Source organism: Colletotrichum higginsianum, chromosome 1 (assembly GCF_001672515.1).
Source record: "Colletotrichum higginsianum IMI 349063 chromosome 1, whole genome shotgun sequence".
In the NCBI taxonomy this organism is placed as follows: domain Eukaryota; kingdom Fungi; phylum Ascomycota; class Sordariomycetes; order Glomerellales; family Glomerellaceae; genus Colletotrichum; species Colletotrichum higginsianum.
Genome location: NC_030954.1, coordinates 5,077,738 through 5,091,087, shown reverse-complemented (window position 1 = coordinate 5,091,087; position 13,350 = coordinate 5,077,738). Strand labels below are relative to the sequence as shown.

The following is a 13,350-nucleotide window of genomic DNA, read 5'->3' as shown; positions in this document are numbered from 1 at the left end:
GTCTTGTCTCTCTCCGCTCTGCGTGCTTGGCGGGTTCCGCCGCCGCACCACCGCTGTCTACAGTAAACTGAGCGATGCCACAATACCTTGGTATGTACCAACTATTTTGTGCCCTGTACGCGGATACAGTGTACAGGGCAACAAAAGGTAGGTAGAGTAGATGGCCGTGACGGTGTGTGTCGGTCGGCGTCTCGTCTCTATCTCTCTCTCTCCCTTCTCACCGCACTGTTGCACCTCCTCACACGCTCAGACTGGGTTTGATGTGCATCGTGTGGCCTGGCACACCAGGCCTAGACCATCTTTTCCCAGCCCTTCAGCCTTCCAACGTAGGGAGGAGGAGGCAGCTTGTTCTGCTTCCCTGTTGTCTTGCCCCATCCCCTCAATAGTACAAAGTATCCTCCCTCGGGTCTCATACCGCTCGTCTCTTATCAGAGAAACTCGCCGCTGTTATCGCGAATCGTGGCCCCCGTTTGGGGCTGTTTGGAGCTATTAGCTACAAGTACTCTGTACATGCGGCCCAGCTCAGAGCAAACAAACCCAAGCTCGCAGGCGACTTGGATGATGGTCTCCGAGTTCCAACTGACTACCAACCCATCCACCCACCCTTCCCCTCCCCGCAGCGAATAAATAACCTTGCTGAACAAAGATGCGTACCCGACGCCGAGGTTCGTGCCCGGGTGAAGAAACCCCCCCTGTGCAATATTATCCCGCCCAAGCAGCCTGCTTCAGCGATCTGGCGGGCGATGCTGCATCTCTCAGGAGTGTCCACAGCGCGTGATCGTTGCCGATTGGACCCGAGGTTTGGTTGAACGCGTACGGACTTTTACCTAGTTTCACCCGACCTTGGTTCCTCTCTTCTTCCTTGCCGGGTGCCAGATGAACCAGCTCTTGTGCCTCTGTTGCCACGAGTCCCTGAATCTCTCACAGGGGACAGATACCTTCTCTCTCGCTCTTGCTCACGCCATGGTTCGTCCTTCAAGCGGGCCAATCGGGCGTGGTGTCATGGTTCTCGACGCCCTCCTCCTCCTCCTCCTCCTCCTCCCCCGCGCGGCAATTGCTCGAAATAAGGGTGGATGGTCTGTCCTGTCTGGCCAGTGGTCACTGGTCAGTGGCCAATATCCCAGCCGCGGTTGTTATGGTCTCGTCTCGTCCGTGCCTGAAGATCGCGACATTGCTTTTTTTCTTTCTTTTTTTTTTCTTGCGAGCAAGCCCTGCATTGCGCATGTGTGCGACAGGGGGCGCAGAGTTTTTCCTGTCTTTATTTCCTTTCTTTTTTTTGCTATGCCATCCATGGTGTGTGCTCTTCCCGCCCTTCCGCTTGAAACGCTCGGGCGTCAATGAGCCTCACTCATATCACCAACTACTCTGTGTTGTCTTCGCCATTGAACAATATCTGGCTGGCTTCCCGCGGCTATTGGGCGGTGCATATGCTCCCTGTCGACCACAGACTCAGAGGTTGTCTCTGGCAAGTCGGGGGCTTTCGGAAACGATGGACGACATGATGCCCAATGTGTTGCTGGAGGGGAAAATATCGAATCATCACCAGAGAGTCTCGCTTTCGGCGGTACTTGCGGCCCATGCAGGCAAGTTTGTGATTACTATCTACCCCCCCGTAATGAAGGTCCACTCCGCGAACCCCCGCCCCATCTTCATCTCCCTGGTTTCCGCCACTCCGTCGAGGAGAGGAGGGTAAGGGATGGAAGACGGCGGAGAATAGCATCGCATTGGCGGCGGGAAACGTACCACGGCTGAGTCTTGGAGACGAGACGGACGGGACGAGACGAGGCGAGGAGACAGTCGAGTTGGTAGTGTTAATCGCTAATGTGGTGGTGTACGTACGTGGCGGGGTTGGGGATGCTCCCCCCTATGCAAGTTGTATGGGTAAAACGACTGAGCAAACGGATGATGGCGATCAGCGAGGGCGTCAGTCCCGATCCCAGTCCACTACCTTAATTCTGAGGCGATGGAGACTCGCATATTGAGTGAGGGAGACAAGGAGGGGTCGCCGTCAGGTATGTCTGTCCTGTCGTCAGCCCCTGTCTATCGCGAGGCAGGGCAGGGCAGGGTGGGTGTCTGGATTGTCTGACGAGTGGTCCGTGGACGGACGAGGGTCGAGAAAATGACGATGACGATGGTATTCGCAGGATAGCCATTGAGACTTGACGAGGACAATTTCCGTGATGTGCAGAGAAGCCCTGTTGATTAGCATCCAGTGAGAGGAAGCAAAGCAAAGAAGCTCAAAGATACATCTCGGGCGCGTGCAACCCAAACCCGTGCGTGTCCTTGGCTCTCGAGAGTCAAGGGGAGGTGGAGTGCTGTTCATTTTGCCTGTGGACCAGAAGAAACACAATGAGAAATGTTACATGAATCGGTAGGGTGCCGTCAGAAAGCAGGCCGAGGTGGAGATAGATGGGCGATGGTACTTCCCAACAGAGAAGGACGTTTTTTCCTCCTCCTTCATTGTATTCGCCCTGGCAATCTGCTGCTGCTAAAACCTTTAGTCAAAACAAGGTGATGGTCGACGGTGCTCGCACGCCATCCCGGAGGCGGCGGAGAGCAGTGGGAAAAATGCAAGGGTTGTGGAAGAGGAGACCTGATAAGGGGACGAGTTTGTGGTCTGGCCTGTCGAGAGAGTTATGTATTGTATTGCGTCTCTTTCGGTTACTGACTGCTCAAGAATTTCGAAAACACGGTACACTGATAAATCCGTCCAGATGTGGCTAGTTAGACACTGCAGATACAGATTCGCAGAAGAGCGAACCTTGGGGACCTCAAGCAGCTCGATGATGTCACTGGGCCAAGCCCGATGAGGCTAAGACAGATCCAGACCCCTTGCTGCGTGATGCCCGTCGTGCTCGTGCAGCAGTCGGGAACCGGTAGTGAGTTTTCTGCTCTGTGTGGCAGGGGGGTAAGGGGTTGGTTTGATGGGGAGGAGTCCAACCTGGATAACGGTAATGGTAGGATTGGACGGTGAAGGGGGACGGACACTATTGGAAAGTCTCCGTTTGCCCACTTGCTAAATGAGCAACAGTCAGTCTCATCCTCCTCAATGAGTGAAGTGAGGGGACGGTGAGTTGGAGACCAACGAGTACAAGTCCTAGTCATTCGATTCAATGTGCGAATCCATCCCGTCTCCAAACCCCAATCTCCAGCACCCACATGTCTAGGAAACTTTCCTGCCAACCGGGCTTGGTGTCCGTCCGTGTCTGAGGAGCCTGGAGATTGAATTGACAAGAAGAAGAGAACAATGGGGCATCACCGTAACTTGTAGGAATCCCCCCCCGGGCTCGTCCGCGCTCGATTGTCCTTTTCCCATGTCCATCACAGAAAGAGGGTGAGTGAGGGTGGTAGGCAGATCAAAGAGCTCCCAAACAAGGGGACGAGGTGTCAGGGAAACCGGGCCCAAGCCTTGCCGTCCGCTCTGTCCTACCAGCCTACCTACAGAGTACATACAGGCGGCTGCAGGGCCCCCTTTGACATCTCAAACGGGGGGACACGCGTGCCCTCCACGCCGCTCCACGCCATCGTCCCCATCGTCCCTGTGAAACCGTGCAAGGCGTTGATGAGGCGGCGGCGGCGTCGGCGGCGTCGGCCCTCCCTCTACCCGCCCAATGAGTTTCCGTGCGACCTTTTCTATCTCGTCTCTTTGCAGCCAGCACCGGATGGAGAGGGAAATTACCTAACCAACGACAAACACAATGGACGACGGGACGGCCTTCTGCGGCAGTGGGCCACATATGAAAGAAGGGAAGATGCGGCTGCTGCTACTGCTGTACCGAGTGCCAAGCTTCGGCCCAGGGGAAACCGTTGCCGGTCGATAGCTAGAAAGGAGGGAGAGGGATGGGAGCCAAGAGGCAAGCGTAAGCGTCTCTTTGGGGGGGAGAAAACGGTCAGTAGCGGCGGGCAGAGGCGGATAGCTCCCCCTCCCCTCCCCTTCTTCCCGTCTGGCTGCGACCTGCCGTCTGCTGGACAGGTGCAGATATAGGTACACATATAGGTACGGATATAGGTACAGACGTTGGTTCAGATACAGGTACAGACAGGCACAGAGTTCAACAGCGTCGGGTTGTTCCATAACCCTTCCGTCTTGTCTTCACACTCTCTCCCTCTTTCTCTCTCTCTCTCTCTCTCTTCAACTCGGCCAACATGCCAGGTCCAAGCCCGTTCCCGTCCCCGTTCCGGTTTCGCTGCTGAGTCCTGACTCCCGGCCTCCCAGACTCCTGGTCCCTGCTAATGGACGGTGGTCCCCTCGAATACATAGTAGTAGTAGTGGTAGTAGCAAAGAAGTAGGTGATTACCTGGCTTGCTGGGCCAGACACACCTAGTATCAAAGTATCCGCAACTTATCTTCCCGGTTCCTCAGTAGCAAGGATGCAATAATGCCCATGCCGTGTGCCCATCTCCTTCTTCATCCCTCAGTCCCTCTCCTCTCTCCAAGTCTCCCTCCATGCCATGCCATTCCACACCTCCCATCCAATCCACTTTGCAGTCCCGCAAATGCCCATCTCCTTCTCCATCCCATCCTATCCAATCCCATCTCATCCTATCCAACCGTCCCATCCTCCCACTGCCCACTTCTGTGGCCTGGTCCACAAGTTCACAACCCACTTGCCTGTCCACACACTCGCGGCTGTCCACGGTGACAGTCCACAACTGTCGGACGGCACCGTCAAGCAAGACGAGGGACGAAGCCTTTTGAAGGGGGGGGAAGCAACATGAGTAAAGAGCCAAGACCCTGCAAGATATATCAAGAAAGCAAAGCCCCCCTGGTGCCCTCTGCCCGCTGCCTCTTCCCACTTGAAGTCGTTCAGTCCAGCCCGTCATCGCACAGTAGTAGTCCATCGTCGTAGCTGTACCCGTCGTCTTCGTCTCCTCTTTCCTCACCTTCGTTGGAGATTGATGAACTTCCAGGTCTGGATAACCTGCCGCTCGCTCGCTCCCCGTCGTCCCCTCGCATCTTCGGCCATCACCTTAAAATCCCATCACCGTCCAAGTCGCGAGTCCTTCTCCAGGTTCCCTTCTCTTCCCCTTCTTCACGAATCCCCCGACCGTCTCTTAATCCCACCTAGGCCGTCCGACCTCCCGTACTGAGACGGACCGCCCACCTTTCCGATTCGCCGCCCGTCCGCATCTTTGGAGTCTTTCCAAAAGACCGACGCCGCCGTCGCCGCCGCCACCTCCCGACTCAACTCGATCTGTCTCGTCGCTCATTCACACACGTCGACAGCCACAGACGAAGAAGAAGAAAAGAGAGCAGAGACCGAACCTGCCAAGCAACGCAAGGGAATTCAGCTCGGGGACTTTGGAGAAAAATCCACTCCACGTCCACGTTGACCCTGTCACGTTGTTGCATCTTTGGGTTCTTTTCCCCGTCTCCCAGACCAAACCAGCCCACCACCCCCCCTCGGTTCCTTTAAGTGCCGCCAACCCTCGTTCGCCGCATCGACTTTTTGATCAGCAACGCCATCCGACTTGCCGCGTTCCGCTCGATTTGCTTAGACCGGAACGTTTTGCTCCCCTTTGAGCTTCTGATCCCCGATTTCCAGCATACGAACCACGAAACCTGCTTCCCATCCCCCGATTCCTTGATTTCCATTGACCTGGAAATCCCCGAATAGCTTCTTTCCCCCGACCGTCTTCCCAGCTAGACGCCGAGGGTCATCCAACCTCTCTGCCTGTCAACTCGTCTGTTGTCAGCCGCTCTGTTAGCCAACAGAGCAACCTCCCATCAATGGCTGCAAGCTACACGCGCACATCCTTCGCCCCAACCGACACAACCTCGACCGTCGGCAGCATGGTCTCTCAGTCGCCCGCCGTCAGCGCCGGCCACTCGGATGCTGGATCTGGCAGCGGAACCCCAAACTCGTCCCCTCCCGCCTCGCGGCCTCGCAGCCCCGACCTGAAGCACGAAACCGCGTCCAATGCCTCTGATCTCGAGCCCCTCGAGCCGCTCGAGGTTAAGAACGTCTGCTTCGTCGGTGCTGGTTTTGTTGGTAAGTTGTGCTCTGCTCCGGTAGAAGCTTCACCCACCTCCTCCCTCGCGTAACCCTGTTTCTCGGTCATGGATTCTGCCACCACCTTGTTCGTCCTTAATCTTTGTCTTTGTGGCCAGAGTTGCCAAGTGGCTTAGCTTAAGCTTCACATTTTACAATCATAACATGGCAAAACGACAAAAATGAGACAAGCCTGACTGACATATACTCCAGGTGGCCCAACTGCCGCTCTCATCGCGTTGCACAACCCCGACCTCACCGTCAACGTCGTCGACCTCAACGCCGAGCGCATCGCTGCGTGGAACTCGCCCCATCTGCCCATCCACGAAGCCGGTCTGCCCAAGATTGTGCGCATCGCCCGTGACGGCACCAACGAGACGACGGCCTTCCTCCCGTCGGCCGGCAAGGCGGTGAAGCTCGCCCCTCGCAAGCCGAATCTCACCTTCACCACGGACGTCCAGCGCTGCATCGGCGAGGCCGACATCGTCCTCATCTGCGTCAACACCCCGACCAAGACGTACGGTCTCGGCGCCGGCTACACAGCTGACCTGAGTGCCCTCGAGGGCGCCTCCGAGACGGTGGCCAAGTACGCCAAGAATGGCGCAGTCATTGTCGAGAAGAGCACCGTCCCAACGGGCACCGCCCGCATGATTCGCGAGATTGTAAGTTTCTGTCCATTTCTTCCTGCGATGATGATGCTTCTCTCCTGCGTCTACGTCGTCGAGGCGCCTACAGCCCTCAGTTATGGCAGCAAGTCCATGGCAGCAAGATGCTAATACCAATGTTCCCTGGCAGATGGCCCAGTACCAGCCCGACGCCGAGTTCGAGATCGTGTCCAACCCCGAGTTCCTCGCCGAGGGCACCGCCGTGCGCGATCTCATGCACCCCGACCGTATCCTGATCGGCAGCTCGACTACTCGGGCCGGTATCCGTGCCGCCAATGCTCTCAAGAGCGTGTACGCCGCCTGGGTACCCGAGCCCAAGATCCTGACCGTCAACACGTGGTCGAGCGAGCTCACGAAGCTGGTGGCCAACGCCATGCTCGCCCAGCGCATCAGCAGCATCAACAGCATCAGCGCCCTCTGCGAGGAGCTGGGCGCCGACGTCCAGGAGATCAGCCAGGGCATCGGCGCCGACAGCCGCCTGGGCAAGAAGTTCCTCCACGCCGGCGTCGGCTTTGGCGGTTCATGCTTCGAGAAGGACATCCTCAACCTCGCCTACATGGCGCGGACCCTCCACCTCGACACCGTCGCCGACTACTGGATGGGCGTCCTCGACATCAACAAGTACCAGCGCGAGCGCTTCGCCCAGAAGGTCCACCGCGCGCTCAACGGCAACCTGCGCCGCAAGAAGGTGGCCATCCTCGGCTTCGCCTTCAAGGAGAACACCAACGACACGCGCAACAGCATCGCCGTCCACATCATCACGGAGCTGGCCCACGAGATGCCCAACGAGATTGCCATCTTCGACCCCGGCTGCGACCCCGTAGAGGTCATGAACGAGGTCCGCCAGTCCATCCCCGACGAGCGCATCGTCGAGCGCGTCAAGGTTCACACGAACTGGCGTGACACTGTCCAAGGATCGAGCGCCATCTGCATCCTTACCCCTTGGTACCACTTCCGCTACCCCAAGCAGGCTCAGACGACGGCTCGCCGCTCGTCCGTCTGGAGCAGCCCCGAGGCGTCTCGGGAAGAGGCCAACGCCTTCATCAAGGAGTCGTTGTCCGAGATGGACATTGTCGAGCTCGAGAAGTTCGTCTCCCGCACCAGCGCCCACACGCCGACGGACCCCCTGAAGCGCATGAAGCCGGAAGCCGAGTGCCAGGAGGGCTGCAACGGCTGCAACTTCGACGCCGCCAACGAGGATTTGGGCGACCCCGTCGACTGGGAGTGGGCTGCGTCCGTCATGAAGCGTCCTCGACTTGTCCTCGACGGACGCAACGTCGTCTCCGTGCCCGAACTTGAGAAGCTTGGCTTCCAAGTACAAGGCATCGGCAAGGGGTTGGTCATTTGATCTTTGCCTCTTTCCCTCTCTCTCTCTCTCTCTCTCTCTACCTTTTACTCTCAACTCTCTTACTCTCACTCTCTTTCACTCTCCCTCTTGTGATCGGAGTGATTGGCACAGATGGAACGAGCAAGGACTTTACGAGGCTTTACAATTCTTTTCGGGTATTGATGACGACCCAACGTACATAAGACGAGAAAAAAACCACTCAGCTGCACAGTAAGGCGTTTTGGAGGACATTGGGCAATTGGGCGGCGTATTTTTCCTTTGCCACGGGGGGCCGACTTCTTGGACCCCTCGGGCCTTTCTTCTCTCGCTTTCACATTCACCTTCACACCTTCATGGACAAGTTGGGGGGAATACATACGCATGGATTCTCTAGCCGACTGTTGTATAATTCTGGCATTGCAAGATTGCCCCGGCAGCAAGAGGTGGAAAGAAGCCTTTGCTTGAAGCCGGGATCAATATACCCAATTGTATACGTTCAACGAACAGTTTTTTTTTGCATCTCAAGAGGGATCTGGGTTGTTCCAGGACCAGAATTGATGACCCAAATTGGTTTGTTGAATTGAAGCTATCGTGACCAGCATTGCTTGCCCAATTTAGCTTCAGATCAGTGTTTGTCAATGCCGATGTCATCCGAAGATCGGTCCCGATTCGGCACCCCTTGCGCCGAAGACAACATTCGCAAGAACTTGTCCAATCCGGCCTGTTGTGAAGTGATTGCGCGTCCACCCCACTGGTAGACTAAGAATCTAATCAAAAAAGAGATAAAAACAACCCAAACCACAGCGGTGGCGGCGTTTCTGATTACTGAATCCTGAACGGGGTTTGAAGTGGCAAGGCGGTGTTTTAATTTACATGAAGCCGCTCGGTTGGTGGGGGGAGGGGGGGGCCCGCCGTCGTCATTGTACTATGAGAGTAGTGACTGAGGGGGGGGGGGACCAGGGGCGATTCAGTTTTCGCTTGCAACTTTGATTTAGATTAACTCGCTGTCCAGATGACCGAGTGTAATGCATGTCCCTGACGTTCTTAGAGGGGGGGCACCCCCCCCGTTAAAGGAACGGAGAAAACTCCGTGTCTGGTAGGAGGGTTGGACAGTACTCTCTCTATATTTTTACATGGCAATGCAGCGAGAACAGCGAGAGCGTGAGGGGAGTAAGTAAGTAGAGGACACTCTCCACAACTCGGCACGACGTCCTGACTCGCTCGTGCGCCATTCGAGACTTTTTTCCGCAGGTGAGGGTGAACATTTGTCCTTTTTGGTTTCTCCCAGGTCCCTACAACGACGATCGTTCTTCCGTCAGACCGCCGTCCGTCGAACATATTACCATCCGGGAGCCCGTTTGGCACAAATTAGATTGTCACGTCGTCCCCCCCCCCCCCGCCCCGTTTCGACAAGCGGATACTCCCGGAGGCTCTCCTACTGGACAATGATCTCACAGCGGCGAGAGATGAGCGTCGCGGGGGGGGCCTCTTGGGGGCTGGTTTTTATCGGCACATAGATTGCGTGTGTTTCACATCATCCCGCCCTGCGGCGCAACCGTCCGGAACCTCCTCCGTTTATGCCCCGAACCCTTAGGTGTTGCATATACTCGGGGACCCGGTACAATCCGAGTCGGCAATCGACGGACCGAGAAAAAGCTTGGCCTCCCGACCCCCTTGAGGCCTCGATGGTAGACGGCATCCTTCCAAGCCTGGGAAATCGGCTGTAACAATAGTCCACTCATGAGATCAGGAAGGGGGTCAGTCCTTCGGCTTTCCTCCAAGTGATGAATCTCAGTGGAAACCGGGGGGGGGGGGGGGGGACGAGGGGGCGTTGAGAAGAGGAATCTCTCTACGGACCAGACCGGGCTTTACGCAGCTGCGAAGTGCCGATGTGGATGTTTGGGGGGGGGGAGGTCGTCGATCCTGGGGGACAAACGCTCCGCAGCGGCGGCGTGCAATAGTCTGGAAATGGTGTATGAGTTTCCCCTGAGGGCGCCGCGTCCGGCTTGGGCCGGATAGATCGGGGGGGTTGGTGGGCTAGTGGACGCGTATGCCTCCGGGAGTCCGGCACGGCGGTGGCTTTAGGGGTTTACATCCCGATTCTCTGTCTGTCTTCGCCATTGGGGACGCGCTTTCACGCAATCCGTACTGCCACGTCACCGTTTACATGTCGCCGGTATGGGACGGTTGATCTTTGAGGAATCGGTTTAGATTCAAGCTATAGGCCAAGGACCCCCAGGACAGGTAACGTCGATTGAGAGACCATCCGAAGGAAGCCATCATGGAGAATGAGGGGTGCTGTGTTATTGTTTGGTCCTCTACAGGTGTGGCTTGCCCAGGTCACCAGACGGCCTTGGCACAAGCTTGGGTCGGGCAGGCTGCTCAAAGCCAACGCCTGGATCGATCACTGCAGGACTTATCACTCCTGCGACGGCGACCTGAGTGCCAAAGCCAAAGCGATATTTGGTGAAAGTTCGGCCAAAGAGGATTCGGAAGGGGTCAGAGAAGGGACCTTGACATCATCGACAGCAACAACAACAAATTCGACGATTCGCAGCTTGTTACCTAACGTCGATGACTGCCCATGCCCCAGGGACCGCCTGCCGACGCGATTGCCACGGAGAGTTCTGGATCTCAGGCTGTTCTCCAGCAAAGGCAAGCTGCGTCTGCTGGAGCCAGAGGGCATGTGTGGTGTCTACGTCTGCCTGAGCTACACATGGGGCCTGCAAAACACCTGCGTGACGACCCCTGATAGCCTGCAGTCGAACTTGGCCAACATCCCTTACGACCAACTTCCGCAGACGTACAAGGACGCTGTGACGGTGGCGCTGGCTCTCAACTTTCCTTTCCTGTGGATCGATAGCCTGTGTGTCATCCAGGGCGACGAAGATTCTGTAGACTGGAAAGAGCAGTCATCCCAAATGGCAGATATATACGGAAACGCCGAGCTGGTAATTGCAGCCGCGAGTTGCACGAGCGTTGGGGATGGGTTTTTGTCTACGGCACGGCATTCCCGAGATCTCATCAAGTTCGAGAGGCACCAGAACACACAGCCGCGTCTGGAAGTGCAGACGCGTCCCATGCTCGACCACAGCTAGCTCGGCTGGTCTACCCTGGCAGAGCCCAAGGCGGAGGGGACGCTGAGCCGCAGCTGGTGCTTCCAGGAGGAGGTTCTCGCGGCCCGCCTGCTGACGTTCTACGGGGGGGGAGATGAGCTTCCAGTGCCTCGATGAAGGGTACCGGTGCGAGTGCGCGTTCTCTGCGGCGGTGTCGTCGCTGGGGCTCGTGACAATCAAGGAGCTGTACGAGCCGCGCCTGGAGCTGGGCGGCCCCTACGAGACGCCGAACTGGATGTGGCAGAGCACCGTCGAGCACTACACGCGGCGGAGGCTGACCGCTCTCTCCAGCGTGGCCCGCGTAGCCCAGTTGGCTCTGCGGACGAGATACGTTACCGGGCACTGGTGGGACGCGGACTTCCTCTGCAGCCTGTGCTGGGCGCCCGTGTGTACCGAGGAGACGGAGCGGACGTTCTCGGCGGACTGCTACGTCGCGCCGTCCTGGTCCTGGGCCGCTCACAACGGGCCTGTGACCATGTGGATCCTGTACGCGGGTTCTTCCTGGGCAAGACTTCCGTACGCGAGGTCAGCGTCGTGCCGGCGACGCGGGACGACGACGTTGGCGCTGTCTCGAGCGGGAGGATCACCGTCCGCAGAGTCTTTCTCGGGGTGGCTGTCGATACGAAGCCGAGAGAACAGCCGTTGGGCGTGATGATGAGAAAGCGGGAGGCGATCACGTTCAGTTTCGACCGCCCGCTGGGACTCACGAGCGCGGCAGACAAATACTTTTGCTGGGTTGCGTGCGTCCTTCCGGGCCAGGCTTCCCGCAGGCGGAAGTCGGATACGTACTGTCTGATCGTGCTCCGTGGCAAGCCTGAGGGCCTCGAGCATGTGTGCGAGCGTGTCGGGTTTGTCGACCATGAGGCTGTGACGAATAGCACCTGCATGCGGTTCTTTGAAGGATACAGGAAGTTGTATAGAATTGCTGTCATAGTCTAACTGGAGACCAATACCACCTTCTCGAGATCCAAATTTGTTTTTTTTTTTATTGCTATTTCTTCGGCTACAAAGAGAAACATGTGTCTGGGTTAGACGATGGAAGCGAGCTTGTTGCCTCTGGTTGTTGTCTTGCCCAGAGATCATACTTGCTCAACGGGACAATAGAATAAAACCAACGCCTAGAACGCGAGCTACCATCCACGACTCCTCAATCGAGGTTTGACATCTTCAGCAAGCAAGCAGCGTCCGACGAAGTCAGGTTGGAACCTTTTTAGATGGAGCCTTTTTAGTTGGAGCCTTTTTGGTTGGATCCTTTTTGGTTGGAGCCTTTTTGGTTGGATCCTTCTTGGCCGGAGCCTTCTTTTGTCCGGTTCCGCGAATATCCACACAAGTGTTGCCAATCCACCGGCAATAGTAGGGTGCAGTATAGACACATGCGTAATAGCCATTGTACTGAAGCTTTATTAGTACAAAGACTTTGTGTTGTACAGTCAACACGGAATGAACTTACTTGACCGCACGAACCGTGAGGTTCGGCCCCTATTTTTCCGCCCCCTCCTCCTCCTCTTCCGCCTACACTCATACATCCACCTCGGCGCTCAAGAAATGAGGCTCCTGCTAGGGCCTTGCTACCAGGAGGACACTGGCAACCCTGGGCATTCAAATCGCAATGTTTAGGACCAGAATTGCCCTTGTCGTGATGGCAGAACCCTTGCTAGAGACAAGTATTAGTAATACAAGATACTCCCTTTGGATTTGATAACGTACACATTTGCCAGCAGAGTTGCAGTTGCAAGGTTTACACACAGGCTCATTGTTGCAGAACCCAGGGTCATCGGCAAACACTTTGAGGAAAAAAATGCTACTCATCAGTGTAATGAATAGTAATTTTAAAGTCAACATTGTGTAGTAAATGGCTGCTTCAGTGAAACAATGGAAATCTACGAGGAAGTTGATTCTGATTGAAAGACGATCTGAGTACTTTTTAGAAACAGAGAGCAAGCTGTAGCTGTCTATTCTTACACTTGTTTTATATTCCGTATTGTCAAGAAGCCCGTACTCTTGTCTGCGTAAGCCACTGCCACGCGTCCTACTTTGATATTGCAGTTTTGAAGAGTTAAAGTGATCTTAGTGTCTAGTAGCAAAAATCTTCTATTTTAGCACAGAGCAGGGCATGGTGCATCACAGCAGGAAGCTGGCCAGGTCGATTTTAATAAAGTTGCTTAGCTGCATAATCAAGTAAGTAGTTTTTGACGCCTTATGACAAACGGAACCTGTGAGTTGTACTGCCCCTCCGCACAAGTTAGCCG

At 56.0% G+C, this 13,350-nt stretch overlaps 3 protein-coding genes across 3 annotated transcripts; 2 read left to right on the top strand and 1 right to left on the bottom strand.

Annotated features, from left to right (window-relative positions):
* Positions 1–5,731: 5,731 nt before the first annotated feature.
* On the top strand, positions 5,732–8,006 carry CH63R_01497 (Nucleotide sugar dehydrogenase; the record flags this gene model as incomplete). The annotated part of the gene is made up of 3 exons (XM_018296472.1): positions 5,732–5,993; positions 6,207–6,655; positions 6,789–8,006. The coding sequence occupies 3 exons, from the start codon at positions 5,732–5,734 to the stop codon at positions 8,004–8,006; spliced, it is 1,929 nt and encodes a 642-aa protein (XP_018164834.1).
* Positions 8,007–10,669: 2,663 nt separating this feature from the next.
* Positions 10,670–12,040, top strand: CH63R_01496 (Heterokaryon incompatibility protein; the record flags this gene model as incomplete). Its single annotated transcript, XM_018296471.1, has 4 exons — positions 10,670–11,050; positions 11,084–11,155; positions 11,208–11,587; positions 11,632–12,040. 4 exons carry the CDS (start codon positions 10,670–10,672, stop codon positions 12,038–12,040), a joined length of 1,242 nt encoding a protein of 413 aa, XP_018164833.1.
* Positions 12,041–12,295: 255 nt separating this feature from the next.
* On the bottom strand, positions 12,296–12,943 carry CH63R_01495 (uncharacterized protein; the record flags this gene model as incomplete). The annotated part of the gene is made up of 3 exons (XM_018296470.1): positions 12,296–12,493; positions 12,552–12,755; positions 12,809–12,943. The coding sequence occupies 3 exons, from the start codon at positions 12,941–12,943 to the stop codon at positions 12,296–12,298; spliced, it is 537 nt and encodes a 178-aa protein (XP_018164832.1).
* Positions 12,944–13,350: the final 407 nt, after the last annotated feature.